Genomic DNA, 18,714 nt, shown 5'->3' on the forward strand with positions numbered 1-18,714 from the left:
AAATTGGTCAAGTGGACCTAGGTTACATCAGATCCAGTAAGATTAAGTTGGATCCATTTATCTTGTTCTAACCTCTATGGTTCAGGTTTGAATAATTCAATCAAATCTGTTGAGAGGAATGAATATGTTCAAAACTAGATTGAACCTATTTGGTTATGGATGAGTTATCCTAGATTAGAAGGATCCAAGGTATATCAGTTTATACTCTAATTGATTTTTTAGATCCAATCAAATAAGATTGGATCGAGTTGGAATGATCAAACTAGATTTGATCAATCAAACATATTGGACCTAGCAAGAATATAAGTCAAATCAAGTCAAGCATAAAGTTCAGTCTTAATTCTTGTTAATCCAATTTGGTTGAGTTAGTCCAAGGTTGGATTATCTTAGATCTAATAGACCTTGTTTGGAACCATATAGACCAAAATGGATCTAGATGAATCTATTTTGGACTTGTGGGCCTTTAGTCGATCCAGTTAAGGTAATTGACCAAGTTGGACCATATTGAATTCAATCATTGAAAACTAAATCTTCTTGGCGGGAATTTGTTGGACCAAAGTACATGCCAATTTCTCTTAACCATACATATTGGTTGGATAAATCAATGACAACTAATCTTAATTAATCTTGATTGAATGGGTTAGATCTCATGTGTTTGTTCATGTGAATTGAAAACAAAAAAATTAGCTCAAACTCATGCAATATATTTTTAGGATCCAACATGTAAGTTTAAAGATGAATACAAAGAAGCATAATGATAGTAAGGAATGTTTTTACTAACATATGTGTTTTGGATAACCTTGGTCCAAATTTTACATTGGATCAAAAGAGTATCATATTAGATATGAATCTATATTTAAAGAATGAGATCCAAGATTGTTGTATGTTTTGTTGAATATGCTTTATTCGTGATCCATACTTAGTGAATCTAGATAATATAAAATTGGATAAATTTTGAGACTAAGTATATATAAATTATGATTTGAACTATAGTCGAATCATAGTGAACCATAATTAAGCATATAAATGAACTTGATATATAATCAGTCTAAATCCATATAATTGCTTAAGTATGTGCTTATATCAAAACCTGTTTTGAATGTCTTGATGATAATATCTCAAGTTTATTTGGATATGTAAAATATATAATAGCATAATGAGATTCAAAAATATCTTGAGGGTTATACTTTATGAATGGTCTTTGATTTATTACAGAATTATGTAATGAGTCTGAATAATTGGTGTTGGATATTTTTGGATCCATGTATATAATGGATTTGGACTATAGTCAAATCCTATATAACCTATGATTTTGCTTGAATTTTTTAGCTTTGCATAGAGATCAAATTTTAATTTGATGACAACATCTCAAGTGAATTTTACGACCCATATGAATATATTAGAATAGGTATGCTAAAAACATGGATTTGGACTACAGTCAAATCTTACATGACCCATAATTGAATACATAACCAAGTGGATACATTCTATATTTTGATATGATATTATATATATTCGACTTAGATGGTAATTACATGAATTTAAATGATAGTTAAATTTTGTATGTTATATGATTGTTTTTTAAATAAACTTGATGTCTTTCTTGTTTGGCTTGATGAGAATATCTCAAGTCAGATTTGGATATGAATTGAATTTATTAAACTTGTTTTAAGATCTATATATAGACCAAAAAGTTTATGTCTTCATATGATATGTTAAGAGTCTTAAAAATGAGTTTATAGCCTTTGACATAATCATTATGATAGGATAGAAAAAAAAACTCTCATCGGGTTTGGATTTAATTTATAGCACATTAGTTTTGATTAGAGGACTTGTATTTTGTCTTAAGAAATAATATATATGTTTGACATGAGAAGCTTTGCATTGATATCAATGGAAAAGTGAGAGCGCAACTTGGTTTTGTTTTTTCATGTGAATATTTATTTGAAAATGATGATGAATAATAATTATAATGAATTAAGCTCCTTAAATGGTTTATTGTATGAAATACTAATTTAATATCATAATGCTAATACATGGTGCACAATATGATTGGATAGTTCAATTCATAATGATTTAGATATAGATATATATCGATCTAAAGTGATCAAAAAGTGATAGGCTTGATAAAAACATATTTTGCAAATATGTGATAAATAAAAGTACATGTTTGGAAATGCACACAATATTGATTTTCTTGGTTGTTTTGAATGATGCACATAGATAGTGTAAATTTGGTTTACCAGTAAAAATGGGATGTGTATTTGTCATGGATCGATGCAGATGATGAATATTTTTCATTAAGATGCATGTAGCTGATATCTGTAAGTTATGATATGACTTAGTATAGACTATGCACAATATTAGCACATATTGTCTTAATGTCATGGAAAAATTATAAGACACCTTAGTTGATCAATTTATATATGAAGCTTCATGCAGAATTGATTATATGAGAGAAGACATTATTGCCAATATGTGATATATGACTAAAAGCATGCAAAAAATTCATCATGGTGGTATTCTAGATAAGAGTATATGCTTGTTTGCTCTATTAAGAATTTGAATGCATTAATTATTTGTACTAAGAGTTATAATAAAAGGATGATTGAAAATTTCATATATCTATGCGAGATACACATGAATTATATAATGATGGTGAAATACTAGTAAAAAGACCTCATGATGTCATGAAAAATCTATAGTGTATGTTAATAAATTTTAATCCTTAATATGCATGTTGACATGAAAACTTATGTATCTTGAAGATAATTATCATCAAGATATTATTAAAAAATCTATTTTATGTATAATATGGTAAGTTTGTGATGCGTATAAAATTCTACATGTCTATAAGAAGTACATTAATGATGATTAGTATAACAACTAATATCATATGTAATTTTATAGCATGTGAATTATGTCTCATAAATAGACAATTAACTCTTTATTTAGTGTATGATATGAAAATGAAAAACAGATAGCAAGTGAATTATTTACTTCCATGAAATATAGAAGTTGGTTGAGAGAATGAAAACAAAAGGCCTTTAAAGCATGAGAGTCGGAGGATACTGAAATATTTATAAATAAAAGTCTATAAAAAGTCAGTATAATGCATGACTAGCATACGAGTAGTAAAAACTTTACGAAGAATGAAATAGCAGTAGTTGATTATGTTCCTTCAAGTGATATGATAATAGATCCATTAACCAAGACAATCATTGAGAAAGTTTTTACCATACGCGAGTCAAGTGAGACTCTGGTATGTCTAAATGATGAGGGTATAAGTTCGCATAGATTGTGTGAATAAAATATCGCTTAAGAGTGTGTGCCAATGCGTAGTCCTTATTAAGAACAATCATGGCAAATAGGTTGCCTCTTATGACTAAGTGAAAGATGTTAGAAATATATGGTCATAAGATAACCATTGAGAAGAGAGGCCTCCAATGGTTACAAGAGTCACAGGTAATAACTATAATTTTAAGGGAGGCAACCCTTGAGTCGAAGGGACACTTCTCCATTAAACATGTCCCAATCCAGACCCTTTTAAGATTATAAGAAGAGCCCCATGGGCTGGTTACATGGATGATGAAAATAATTAGAATTACACTTTTTTGGTAAAAAAAAAACAGAATTGAAATGATAGAGTTTGTGATCAAAGCATACAATGACCGATTCATTACGTAACTGCATACACCCTTTGATTTAGGTTCTCCCTCTTCTATCAATATTTGTACTAAAGAGTGGCTTTCTTAGCTACGGCCTTCTACCAAATCAAGGGTTTTGGCAGTTACCACTTTTTCAAATGCACAAACTCTCCTGGACTACCAGTTTCCAAACAGAGGTATCAAAGGGAATTGTCAGGAATTTTTAAAGAAAAGCATGTGGTTTCTGAAAAGTTGGGTTTGATTTGGATCTGAGCAATCCCATATCTCACTAATCAGATTTGGATCCAGATTGATGTTCAGATTTAAATTTACTTTTGCTGAATCAACCCAACATGAAAAAAAGGAAATCAAAATCCAACTGTCAATCATATTGTACCCTTTAATCACAACGAATATTCACATTAACCTTATACGCATGGAAACTATGTTAGAAGCTTCATATCTGTTGGGTTGGGTACTGGGTCCGCCCATGATGGGTGAGATCCGGATCCGGCCCACCATTTGAGGAGGGGACGGTTTTGGAAACCACCCACTCCCCATTTAATGAGGCTCTCTCATTTGGGCGAAAACAGAGAAGAAAGTGAAAAAAAGAGGAAGACACAAAAAAAGGCTGGTTTTCTTTTGGTGTGTGCTTAAGGGAAAGAGAAAGCACTGTGTACGCTGGTACACAATGAGTTACAGTGCATTGTGTCTTTGAGAGAGAGAAATCTCAACAGAGAGATTTGTGCACAGAGAAAAGAAACAGTAAGAAGAAGAAGATAGTGCGTTTTGTGGTGAATCAACGTGATTAGCATTTGGACTCGTGGAATCATCGTTCTCTCCAAGTGAGAGCACGCATCCGTTGAGCAAAAGCAAGCATCATCAATCCGCTGTTTTTTTTTTTTTTCTTCCGCAACAACGAAAAAGGTATGTTTTCGTACTCTTCAATATCGTTATTGTATGAGGTATCATAATTGTCTGTCCAAACTTTATGTTAAGTTTCAAACATTTAGCACATATCTTTATTGTCTGACGAATCTTTATGTTAGGTTTTAAGCTATTTAACACGTGGCCTACACTTTCGAGGAAAAGAAATGTTGAACAACTCGGAAACCTTTTCTACTCTCAAACATTTTTTACAGTATAAGGAATGGAATCCTATCAGATCAATGTATGAAGCTGAATCCCAACCCGAAACTCCATCATATCTTATCTTTTAATACCAAATTTAACTAGATGGATTCAGATCGATCGAATATCCCACCAAACCAGTGGCTCCAAATCTCTCCAAATTGATTTTTGAGGTTGAAGAATTACCATGTTCCAAGTATCACAGTCGTATCATCTGCCACCAAGTTTTTCTGCCATTGATTTGTGGGGAGTAATCACAAATAGGATGTGTTGGATCCGCCTGTGGGAGATCACTAGGATCGCCTGAAGTGTGCAGAGAGAGAGAGAGAGAGAGAGAGAGAGAGAGAGAGAGAGAGAGAGAGTTTAGGTATTTCATGGCCAGCTTCAAGGCGGCTTGTTTCCACTTTCAATGAGGATCTCAAATCTTCTGAGTTCTCGATGTGAATGCCCACTTATAGAGAGGGCAGTTGCTGGGATAGCTCCTCCTTCCTTAGGTAGCCTTAGTCCAGCAATCTCAGCTTGCATCGCAGTTTTCCGGCATAGAGAAGAAAATCGACTTGGAGATATGTTTGGTGCAATTTAAGCAGTTATCAAAACTGCATTTGATGGGCATCCTATGCAATAAGGTGAGAGTAAGCCCACCTCTGACCTTATCGCTATCGCATGGGACCATAATTGAAATTAGCATGGCCACTTGGATTCGGATCTTATCTGGATCCAACATATCACAAAACCTCCATCTCTTCTTCAATTCATTGGATCTTTATATCGAACATTTGGTGCACATGGCTTGACATCATGCTCTCCTTTGCAGGTGGCTAATACCAATTACACGAGATTGTGTTCAACTAAGGAAATCCTGACAGTCAATGGACAGTTCCCAGGACCAACTTTATACGTAAACAGAGGCGACAGACTGATAGTCACTGTGTACAACCAAGCTCCTTACCCAGTCACTATCCACTGGTATATCACCTAATTTTACTCTTTCTTATATAGGCCATATTAGATTTCTTATATATATTTTGATGATTTTATATCATATCTTATAAATGTGACCTTCTAGTTTATTCAGTGGAAAACACCTACTGATATATTATTTTTTGTGATTATCTTAGTGAATAATAAATCTTTGAAAGGCAGGATGGTAGTGGAGACAAAAAAAAAAATTCCTTCATTACTCCTTTAAGTACATCTTTATTAGGTGTTCTTAAAATGGAATTACAAATTTCTTTGGGCATTCGTATTTTTTCTTTTCAAATAATGAGTGTGTTATATTGCATGTTTGTAAGTTTTGCACATGTCAGAATCGGATGATTCATAAGCTGATTCTTAATCAGCGGACCATGAATATTACATTTGTAAGAATATATATATATATATATATATATATATATATATATATATATATATATATATATATATATAGTGCTATTGAAGGCAGGAAACTATTGAGCTTGAAATCATGGGTCCAAACTTATTTATTAGGGACCAAGCTTTGGATCATATTATTTTGATCCAAAAACATGATTTTTGAGTCATAAAATTTTAGTATGTTGTGGAAAACTGATTTTTGAAGACCTTACAAAACTTACTTACATGTCACAATCATACTTGAAAAATTCAAATGTTTTTTTTTTGTACTGCAGGCATGGACTATTGAACCCAGGGAATCCTTGGTCCGATGGCCCGGAGTACATCACCATGTGTGGGATTCCATCGGGAGGGAATTTCACCCACAATCTGCTTTTCACAACGGAAGAAGGGACCATTTGGTATCATGCTCATAGCGACTGGACACGCTGGACAGTCCACGGTGCTGTGGTCGTCTACCCAAGGATTGGAACCACCTATCCATTCCCTATTCCCTACAAGGATTATGCTGTGGTTTTAAGTAAGCTCGCTTGACTCGTGATGGCTTCCCTCATTTTTGTATGAGTTCATTAATTTTTTTAGACTTTTGTAATCGTTTGAACACAACACACCAAGAGAGAGAAAGATATATATATATATATATATATATATATATATATATATATATATATATATATATATATATATATATATATATATATATATATATATATATATATATATATATATATATATATATATTAGAGAGAGAGAGAGAGCAGGGGGCAGGTTTGGGTCGGATACTGACAGATCCAAATCTGATTAGCCGGGTTTGGTTAAAAAAAAAAAGCTGAACCCAATTAAGCGATCTGGTTGGATTTGGTAGCAAATGTTCCTTGGATTCGTTTGAGCATTTTATATTCATGTCCAACTCCAATCAAGACAAATCCAATTACTTGGATTTGGCATTGGCCAGATCTGACCCGAATCTGACCTGTTTAAATCCAGAGAGAGAGAGAGAGAGAGAGTTTTTATATTAGGGCCTGTTTGGAATCTCGGCACTGGGAAGGGCGTTTATGCATTTGGTGGTCCCGAGGTAAAATCTTGGTCAAATCAACTTGGTGGTCCTGTTTGGAATTTGGACGCTGGGATGGGCGTTTATGCATTTGGGATGGGAAGTGAGGCCCTTTCTCCTTCGTATTTATACTAAATCATGGATTTGACAGCTGCCACTTCTTCAAATGCATAAACTCCCATCCCAGCTACAGATTCCAAACAGGCCCTTAGAGTCCATTAAAAATAAAAGATTTCCTTTTATTCATATAAGAAGAATAAAATGAAAATTCTTATATGATCGGCAAAATTATCGTGTTCACTTTTCTTATGAATTACTTTAGGTGAATGGTGGAAAGTTGATGTGGTGAAGATGGTTGAATATACATTATTAACCGGAATTGCCTTCCCCAAATCTGATGCTTTCACCATAAATGGCCAACCTGGTGATCTGCACAATTGCTCGAAAGCAGGTAAGAAATTCGTAGCTTACCCAATCTTATCGAATGAATGAAAGGAATTTTTTGTTCGATACTTGCAAATGACTTGTCATTTTCATTCTTCTATATGAAGTAGTTAAGGTTCTGTTTGGGAGCCTTGCATTGGGATGGAAACCCACATATATATATATATATATATATATATATATATATATATATATATATATATATATATATATATATATATATATATATGTTTTTGTCGAAATGTGGTGCTGAATATGGAGTTGCCAAAAACCATCTTGTGAATGGTGTTGAAATGTGTTCTCAGGGCTGCCAACAAAAAGAGATCTAGTACAATTACATTGCACATTTCAAATGTGCGGCAGCACTCGAGTGCCAACCATCTGTTGTTGGGCCCAACAGCTGACAGGCTCTATGGGAAAGATGGGAGGGTGCTTAGGTGCAGGGCACATAAAAAATATGCAATGTGATGGCACCTGATCCAGCCTTTCTTCCCTGCCAAGTTGCCAACCCCATGTTTTGGGAAACCCCACTGCTCCCAAACAGTTGAGAGCATTGGGAAAACTGCAATACAACTCCCATTCAAGGCTTCAGAATAGAGACTAAATGTATATTGTTTTTTCTTCTCCTGCTGCTGCTGCTAGGGAAAATATAAGTCTCCTTCTATGTGTTTGTTATTCTGTTTTGAAAGACGAAAACCTCATCTTCATTCCTTGTGAGAACTAGGAGATCCAGTTGGATGGAACACGGATCCCATCATTTGAAATTTGATGGGTTCCATCATACATTCAATTCTAAGCATCCAATCAACAGCAAGATGGTTCTAATGGATGGCTAGGATTGAATGTATGATGAAACTCATCCTATTTCAAATGATGGGATCCGTGTTCAGTGGGATGTGACAAGTTACTGGGAAATCAACAAAAGATCAGAAGATGACAAAAAAAAAAAAATCGACCAAATACATTGCAAAACACATTTCCTAGTCCAGAACAGAGTACTAAGGCCCAAACAGAGCTGATCTCTATTCTGTCTCAAACAAAGGCCCCTGTAGAAAAAGGTAGGGGATTCCCAGTTGGTTGTCACAAGGACTCGCCATTTTATATGCAATTACTGATCCTGTTATCAGACTCGTGTTTTTTGCTGCATTACGAAGATTCGGCCATCTACTTTAATCTTTTTTAGTGAAAGCCTTGAAAACAGTGTTATAGAGGTTAATAGTATATTTAAACTAAGATCTGCCTTATTTTAGACTAACACCTTGTTTAAGTTATCAACATGCTCCGTGATCCTTTTATTCTCTGCAGAAACTACTCGATTTCTATTTGAGAAGGGAAAAACATACCTTCTTCACCTTGTCAGTGGTACGATGAGCGTTGGGCACTTCGTTGCCATAGCAAATCATACACTTACAGTGGTTGGTAGGGATGGAAACTATCTTAAGCCTTTCAAAAGAGACTTTGTCCTGATAAACCCAGGACAAACAATGGATGTTCTTGTAGAAGCCAACCAACCACAAGGACTTTACTATATGGCAGCTGGCCCTTACGTTGCAACTAGCGAAACAGAGTTTTTTGATACCACCATAACCACAGCAATAGTGGAATATGAAGGCTACAACACTTCCCAAACCTCACCGGCACTTCCATATCTTCCTGGTCCTCTTGATTCAGTAGCAGCATATCTTTTTACTATTGAACAGAGAAGTCTGGCATCCAAGGATCACCCTATTGATGTTCCAATGGAAGTTGACTCAAAGATGTTATTTACGGTTTCAATGAATCTTGAGCATTGCCCTGTTAACAGCAGCTGCATAATTTATGCGACAAGGGTTGTTTCCAGCATAAACAATATCACATTTGTTAATCCAACAACTGACATTCTGCAAGCCTACTACGGAAGCATCAAGAATGTTTACACAGATGATTTTCCAAGCTTTCCTCCGTATATGTTCAATTTTACATCTGAGGATCTTTCATATGATCTTTTATATCCAACCAATGGGACAAAAGTGATGGTGTTGAACTATAATCAAACAATTGAGATTCTGTTTCAAGCCACCTCACTACTAAAAGGAGAAAACCATCCAATGCATCTACATGGATATGATTTCTATGTGGTTGGACGAGGCTTTGGGAACTTTGACCCCGTGAATGACCCGTTGAAATTCAATTTGGTGGATCCTCCATTGGAGAACACGGTCGGAGTTCCATACAGAGGATGGGCTGCTGTGAGGTTTAGAGCAAATAACCCAGGTATTACACCATTTCCCTTTTCATTCCATAATTTTGCTTAGTACTATTTCATTACTTATACACGAGAGATGTTACAGCGATCAGACTGAGTACCTTGCAAGGCCCTGATGATGGACAGAATACTTGGTCCAATCACTGACAGCCACATCTGCAAGGGAGCAAGTCTGCTGTCAGTGATTGGGCAAGGTACTGGGTGATGGGATCAGGTGCAATCACATTGCACAAATGCAATATGCCGCTGCACCTAAGTTGCTATTGGGGCCATTCTGATAGGCTGTACAACAGAAGATGGAGGGTGATCAAGTGCAGCGGCCCATTGAATTTGTGCAATGTGATTGCACCTGATCTTGCCTCATATACTCGACCGTTCACTGGACCTGTTCTGCTTATACACCATGTTAGCATATTCTACATGAATTCACGTTGGAAGTGTTAGGAAAACCGCAAGCAAAAAACAACAAAAAAGGAAACAAAGAACAAGAACAATCAAACAAAACACAGGAAGAACACAGATTTACGTCTAAAAACCTCTCTTCAAATCCAAGAGAGAGTAAAAAACCACGGTCGTCGAGAGAGAAATCTTATTACCCTTTCGACAGTTACAAGATGGAGAAAGAAAAGAGAGAATATATACAAGGCAAGGACGACAACCCTAACCCTAACCAAATCGGGTCTGATCCATAAGAAACCGGGTCTCAAACATAAGGAGGGAGCCCCCGAACCCCTCTTCCTGCAAGGGCAAAAACTATGAATCAGGCTCCACAACTTATCAATCTCCCACTTGGAGACTGATACAAAGAAAAAATTCTTCATTTGTCTTTCTTCCCAAACTCTTCTCTGAATCTCTCGAACGACATCCCTCCCTCATGCTCAATGAAGGAGTCCAACTGAGAGGCAATGCACAACCTCAGTTTCTCAGTGGTCACACCCTTTGTCAACATATCTGCTGGATTCTCGGCACCAAGGATCTTCTCTAATGACAATGTCCCATCATTTATCTTCTCTCGAATATAATGATACTTTAATTGAATGTGATTTGTCCTTGAATGAAATACTGGATTCTTTACAATGCACAAAACACTCTAACTGTCACTGAAGAAAACACTTTTGTCTTGTTCCTTGCCAATCTCCTTCAAAAAATTCTTCAACCACACCATCTCCTTTTCGGCCTCGAAAATAGCAATATATTCAGCTTCTGTGGTTGAGAGGGCAATACATTTTTGAAGTCTTGACATCCAACTGATCGCGATGTTACCAAAATGTAAACACATATCTGGAAGTGCTCTTCCGTCCGTCCACGTCTCCACCAAGGTCTGCATCTACAAAACATTGCAAGTTAGCACTTCTCCCACTGAAACAAAATGCCATACCTGATGTTCCCTTTAGATATCTCAATATCCACTTCACAGCTTCCCAATGCTCTGGTCCGGGATCCACCATATAACGACTTACAACTCCCACTGCATGAGCAATGTCCGATCTGGTGCACACCATGGCATACATGAGATTGCCAACAGCTGAGGCATATGAGACCTTAGCCATTTTCTCTCGTTCCTCCTGTCTTTGGTGACTGCTCCTTCGAGAGTTTGAAGTGACTTCCCAGCGGGGTGCTCCTAGGCTTTGCATCTTAAACTCTAAACCTTTCCAATACCTTTTCAATATATTTTTTCTGTGATAGGTTTAGAGTTCTCTTCTCTCTATCCCGAGTGATCCGCATACCAAGAATCTGGTTTGATGGGCCCAAGTCCTTCATCTCAAACTCTTTTGACAATTTTCGCTTATGTATGTTTATTTTCTGCATGCTAGAACCTGCAATAAGCATGTCATCTACATACAAAAGCAAAATAATGTAAAACTCACCAAAGTTCTTGTACTAACAACAGTGATCCAACTCGGATCTTCTGAATCCACAGTTACACATAAAAGTGTCAAATCTTTTATACCATTGCCTTGGAGCTTGCTTTAAGCCATATAGGCTTTTTTGCAATTTACACACCAAATCTCCTTTACCCTCGCTTTTAAAGCCTTCAAGCTGCACCATATAATTCTCCTCCTCCAAATCTCCATGGAGAAAAGCAGTTTTCACATCCAACTGCTTTAGGTACAAGTTTTCTACAGCCACAATACTGAGAATCATTCTGATGGTGGTCAATTTTACCACGAGAGAGAATATCTTAGTGTAGTCAATCCTCTCCTTTTGCAAGAATCCCTTGACCACCAATCTTGCCTTGTACCTCTTGTTGCCATCGGGCTCATCTTTCACTCTGTACACCCATTTGTTCAACAATGTTTTTTTCTCTTTCGGTAATTTGGTTAGCACCCAAGTCTCATTCTTTTGCAAAGACTTGATTTCATCTTGCATTGCTAATTCCCACTTAACCGAATCTTTCACCTGCATTGCTTCAGAAAAATGTTCTGGCTCTCCAGAGTCAGTCAATAGTAAATAGTGTAAAGATGGAGAATACTGAGTCAAAGGTTTAGGTACTCTAACAGATCTCCTCAACTCAGGTGCAGGAGTGACTGGCTCTGTGTTACAGTCTACCTCGATTGCCTCAGAATTCTCAACAGAGGTATTTGTTGATATTTTCTCCAAATCAATCTCTCTCGTCATCTCTCCCTGTTTATCTATACCCTTTGATTCTACACTGGGCCTATCCTTGTAGAATATATTTTCATTGAATGTTACATCATTAGTTCTTATTACTTTTCGGCTTTATTCATCCCAGAAACGATAACCAAAGTAATTTAAACCATATCCAATAAAATAACATTTTAGGGCCTTATCATCTAGCTTATCCCTTTTCTCAGAGTCAATGTGTACATAGGAAATACAACTGAAAATTCTTAAATGAGAGAGATTTACCTTCTTTCCCGTCCATTCTTCTTCTGACAGCTTTAGATTGAGTGGGACTGATGGACCTCGGTTGATAAGATAAGTTGCGATGTTGATTGCATCAGCCCAGAATGCCTTTGGCAAACCCGCGTGCAGTCTCATGCTAATTGCACGCTCATTGAGAGTTTGGTTCATCCTCTCAGCGACTCCATTTTGCTGTGGTCGATTTGGAACAGTTCGAGTCATTTTAATTTTGTTTTCTGCACAAAATGTTTTAAACTCTGCACTGTCATACTCGCCCCCATTGTCAGACTGTAAGCCCTTGACTTTCAACCCGGTCTCATTCTCCACCTCTATTTTCCACTTCTTAAAAGTGACAAACACATCAGATTTATTTTTCAAAAAATAAACCCATACCTTCCTGGTCGAGTCATCAATGAAGGTCACATAGTATCGTGAGCCTCCAAGGGAACAGACAGGGGCTGGCCCCCAAACATCAGTGTGCACCAGCTTCAGTTTTTCTACCTTCGGTTCTCTTCTGATCTTAGATAAACTGACCCGTTTCTGTTTTCCTAGCATGCAATCCTCACAGAAACCAACATGTACAAACTTCAGATCTGGCAATAACCCCTTTGATGCTAACACTTTCATCCCTTTCTCGCTCATGTGACCAAGTTTATAGTGCCATAGCTTAGCATCTGCTTCCGAACTCAAGGATGTAATAATGTCCTTATTGTTATCAGTCATGTAAAGGGTCTCCAATTTTCTTCCCTATATAACGACTAGGATCCCTTTCACAATTTTTCAAGAGTCATTACCAAATATCATTCCATATCCGGCACTATCCAACTGACCTATTGAGATCAATTTTTTTTTAAACCGGATATATAACGAACATTATGCAATGTCCATTTGGACCCACAAGCAGTCCTAATATGCACATCACCCCTCCCCATAATATCTAATTGCTCATCATCAGCTAAATAAACCTTACAGAGCTTTTCGACCACGAAGTTATGCATAAACTCTTTACACGAAGTGGAGTGAAACGAGGCGCCTGAGTCTAGAATCCACGACTCGATCGGACTGTCCACGCTCAAGATCAGAGCGTCCTCAAATGTCGTTTCTTCAACTGTTGCATTTACGGACTGATCAGTCTCCTGGTTCTGGTTTCGTTTCTTTCTTGGGGCTCTGCAATCTCATTTTAGGTGACCCTTCTTATCGCAGTTTCAATACACAAGGTCACCACGAGGTCTCGACTTACTCCTTCCCTTTGACCTTGACTTACCACGGTTTGAACTCTGGCCCCGTTGGAAGTTCCTCCCTCTTCCTTCGAAACTTAAGGCAGTGCCTACGGATTCCCCTGACTCCTTTCTCCAAATATTCTCACTGAGAATCATATCTCGGTTTTTTAAGAGTTTCAACTTCTTCTGGCTAGACGAACTGCTCATCGCAGTTACCGTCGCACCCCAACTCTCGGGTAAAGAGGAGAGTAGAATGAGGACTTTTACCTCATCATCGAAATCGATGCTCACCGAACTCAACTGCATCATGATGGTGTTGAACTCATTGATATGATCTGTCATAGAGGCACCCTCAACCATCTTCAGATTGAACAGCCGTCGCATCAGATACACTTTGTTAGAGGCGGATGGCTTCTCATACATGTTTGACAATCTCGTCATCAAATCCGTCGTCGTCTTCTCATTTGTAATGTTAAACACAACATTGCGAGACAGGGTGAGACGAATCACACCTAGGGCTTGTCGATCCAATAATAGTCATTCTTCTTCTCCCATCGTCTCTGATTTCTTTCTCGATAGAGGCTGATACAGTTTCTTTTGATACAGCAGATCCTCGATCTGCATCTTCCAGAAATCAAAATTCTTGTCGCCGAACCGATCAATCTTTATCTTTTCCTCTTCCATTGTTGCTTCAACAAACCTGACTCTGATACCAGTTGTTAGGAAAACCGCGAGCAAGAAACAACAAAAAAGGAAACAAAGAACAAGAACGATCAAACAAAACACAGGAAGAACATACAGATTTACGTGAAAAAACCTCTCCTCAAATCCGAGAGAGTAAAAAACCACGGCCGCCCAGAGAGAAATCTCATTACCCTTTTCGATAGTTAAAAGATGAAGAAAGAAAAGAGAGAATATATACAAGGCAAGGGCGACAACCCTAACCCTAACCAAACTAGGACCTGTGCCGGGGGAGCCCCTCGGACCCCCTTCTTGTAAGGGCAAAAACTATGACTCAGGCTCCACAACTCATCAGGAAGGGCATGCTACCAAAGTCATACCAATAGGATCTGTTCATCCAATTGGAGCTTATAATTGAGTTTAACTGTCTTGCAGTAGTACGGCAGAATCAATCCTCTTATGCTGTTCTGGCATATACTTTCTTGACAGAATTGCTTAGTTTATGTTTAGAATTTTTTTTTACTAGCATTAGATGAATTAGTGCATTATTACCATCCTAATTTTCGTGTAATTATTGCTCTCTGTATAGGCTGCTTATATTTTCATATATGTTTGTTCATAGGTGTCTGGCTGATGCATTGCCACTTTGATCGGCATTTTACTTGGGGAATGACGACAGTTTTTATAGTGAAGGATGGTCCAACAAATGAAACTAGTATGATGCCTCCACCACCGTACATGCCCAAGTGTAATGTTTCAAACCCTATTGAAATAAGGTCACCGCATGATCTGCCCGATCATTGAGAACCACAGAACAAGTATGCAGGACTTTATATGCTGTTAGTCTAGCTATTTGTTATGATCATTATGTATTTTGTTACTAGGGCTGGTAAAAGTGTGAAGAAGCAAGTGTTGAAGCTTGGCTCATTCTTGTAACAAGCCGAACCACGTTCAAGCGTATAATGAGTCCGAGCTAAATGAGTCAAGCTCGAGCTGCGTTTTTTGCAGAAAAAGTATGTCGTTTATCCGCTAGAAATAATGGGAGTACAAAAACATAATTTGTTTTGGAGGTAGGAGCAATAATATTCACTATAAGCCTAGTGCCTGTAAAGCGAATACTTCAATCATCTGTTCTGAACTATGTAATATGACATAAAATATATCTAAATGCATTTATTACTACTTAATGAGCATGCATGGACCGAGCAGATCCCAACAACTATTGTTCATGTTCAACTTGCCAAGCCTATGTTACGCGTTTGAATGAGCTCTTGAAGAGCTGAACATGAGCCAAGTCATGTGCATCAGCACTATTTGTTACATATCTTTCTCTTTCTCTCTCTCTCTTAACTATTCATGTGGTAATTAGTGTCAAGTTCCAACAAGATCTTCAGTTTACTTGTTTTTTTTTTTTTTTTGACGAAGAAAAATGGGGTTAGGCAAGACCCCCTACCTGTTTATTAATGAGAAATGAAAACAAACATTTTACAATGGAGGAGTCCAGTATCAGCCCAATGACGTTCTGAATCGGAAATGGCCTTTGTATCTAGAAACTGGGCTAAACCATTCATATTTCTATGAATGAATTTAACCTTTACATAAGATTAAACTGTCCACACTTTGGGTTGGAGGGGCCTCCCCCTTCCAGCCGGCCTGGTCCTTTCTTGATGATTCAATCAAGATGCTTTGTTCTGCTGATAAGTTCACTAGCACCTTGAGCCAGGCCTTTCACTCCCTCTGGTGGAGAGGAGAATGATCGATCACCCACCCTGCCCTGATGAATTGTCCTTGGTGATCCCGTATAGCCCAACTGCCACCGATCCCTAAAGACTGAACAAGTTGATTTGAATCCAATGCATTAAGGGTGGGTTCCAAATGCCGTTGTTGCGCCATCTCCACACAATGGGATGGTCCTGGTTGTGGCAGATCAGAAGAACATGCTCGCTAACAGCTGCTTGGCAAGATTTCAGAATTTGAAGACCATTTTAGCTGTTTGTTCTCGAATGTGATCAGATTACGGAGGGACCAGAGTTTCCAAATCACAATTCGGAATGTAACCAACCATGCCATGTTCAAAGGGGGCGTAGCGAAACCACGTTTTCCCCATCTCTCTATTGTATCAGCATTCGTTCTTCGCGGGTAGTCTCATCTACCGAACTGAATGCACGTTTGCTTCCATACTTTTTGATAGGGCCGGCATTGTATAAAAAGATGATCAGTTGTTTCTTCTTCACTTTCGCAAAAATAACATCTGATTTCTATTGCAAATCCCAAATGACGGAATCTTTAATGTCAGGTTGAATGGCCACCTCTTCTATCTGAATCCCCTTACTTTCTATATATTGCACACTTGACCTAGGAACATCCAGGTTTTGGCCCTCACTAGTTTCCATAGGGATGGCAGTGGACCAGGGGACAACGGGGCCATGCCCCGCCTCGCCCCGTTTGGACCGGGGATGAAGATGGAGGTTAAAATCTATCCCCGTGTGGTGATGAAGGCGGGTATGGACTTACACTTTCCCCCGCCCCGTACCCGTCCCAATCCCCGCCTTGCCCCCGCCCCGCCCGGTCCCGTCCCCAATACTTCAAGGGATGACTATAGACCGAGGAAAAATGGGGGGCCCGCCCCACCTCGCCCCCATTTGGACTGGGGATGGAGGACATGAAACAGGGATGGAGGGGGGGTGGAGGTTAAAATCCATCCCCGTGCGAGAATGAAGGCGAGGATGAAGGTTTGGATTTTGAGACGGGGCAGGAATGGAGACCTCCGCCCTGGTCCACTGCCATCCTTAAGTGTCCAGCACATCAGCCACACTGCAGGAATAAAGGTACTTGAACAGTCTTTGTGATAGGAATCCCAACATGGTTGATCAAAGGGGATGAGGGGCCCATGGGTCTTAACCAAAACAAAGTTCGCTTATCATCTTCGATATGCCATGTGATGCTGTCCCGGATAGGATGCAGACCTTGGCATACACTTTTCCATCCAAAAGAGCATTTTTAGCAAATTAAGGAAACCATACAGATGATGACTTAAGGTATTTGTTTTGGATGAGGCGAACCCAAGATGATGGATCATGACCACCCGACCTTATTTAGCCAAACAAGATAAGTTGTGATTTCATAATGGTTTGATCCCCAAACCAAAATGGTTTCTAATAGGCCCTTGATTTTGAAATTCAATTATTGTACTTCTGCTATGTATGGAGGAACCTAACGCAGGGGAAAGGGACCACCAAAAATTCATGATATAGAGGAAAGGTTGGTGCACACAAATAAAACGTGCAAATGTTTGAAAAAAAAAGACTACCAAAATTTAACCAAATGCCGCAGCAACATACTTTTCTGATATGAGTTTTACCCAAAATGCTTAACATTGTCTCAATTTAGATAAAATCTAAGGGCACGTTCGCTTGCCTTCTTGAAATATGTAAAAGACTCTAATGTGAATGTGACACTATTCACATGCAGGGCTGGCAAATGAGCCAAATGAACCGAACAGAGGCATTCAGTCTGGGATCGTTCTTGTGGTGAGCCGAGCGGATCTTGAGTTCATGGCTAGCTACATGAGAAAACTCTGAAGGAAACCCAAAACCATAGTTACTAAAAGCTTCTTGCTACATGAGAAAACTCGCTTTTCAAAAGCTTTCTTTGGAAGCGGGAAACTCCTCGCTTTTCTCCATGAAAGGAGGGAAAAATTTGGTTACCTGCTTATGAAATATAAGAAACATGTTTCTCTTTAGTGTGAAGCCTGCTTCGTCGTTTCCCAAATTAATTCCTGTCTGTTTCATTAATGTTTTCCTTTTGCTTCTCTCACTTATCTATTTATTTATATTTGTGTTTGCATCATTTCTTATTTGCTTTTGCCTGCCACTTCATATTAGTTTCTATGTACTTTCTTTTTATTTTTCATGCACTTGCATAGTTGCTTCACAACCGTGTTACGCTTCTCCCCTCCTACTACCTTTTAAGACTTGTTTTCCAGCTTTTGCTTCATTCCTAGCGAAGGTTCTCACCTAAATGGGCCTCACAAGTCTTGCGAATGTTCTTTCC

General features: G+C 38.1%; 1 protein-coding gene across 1 annotated transcript in view; it reads left to right on the forward strand.

The window, feature by feature from the left end:
• The window catches only part of LOC149831133 (laccase-14-like), a 47,152-nt gene extending 28,910 nt beyond the window's left edge, over window positions 1-18,242 (forward strand). Inside the window, exons 5-9 of the mRNA XM_090012939.1 lie at window positions 6,428-6,672; window positions 7,529-7,657; window positions 8,956-9,903; window positions 15,284-15,409; window positions 18,133-18,242. Coding sequence (XP_089869065.1) covers window positions 6,428-6,672; window positions 7,529-7,657; window positions 8,956-9,903; window positions 15,284-15,409; window positions 18,133-18,242 — 1,558 coding nt within the window. The remainder of the gene's footprint in view (window positions 1-6,427; window positions 6,673-7,528; window positions 7,658-8,955; window positions 9,904-15,283; window positions 15,410-18,132) is intronic.
• The last annotated feature ends 472 nt before the right edge of the window (window positions 18,243-18,714 follow it).

This window comes from Nuphar pumila, chromosome 7 (genome assembly GCF_984573655.1).
Source record: "Nuphar pumila chromosome 7, dmNupPumi1.hap1.1, whole genome shotgun sequence".
In the NCBI taxonomy this organism is placed as follows: Eukaryota; Viridiplantae; Streptophyta; class Magnoliopsida; order Nymphaeales; family Nymphaeaceae; genus Nuphar; species Nuphar pumila.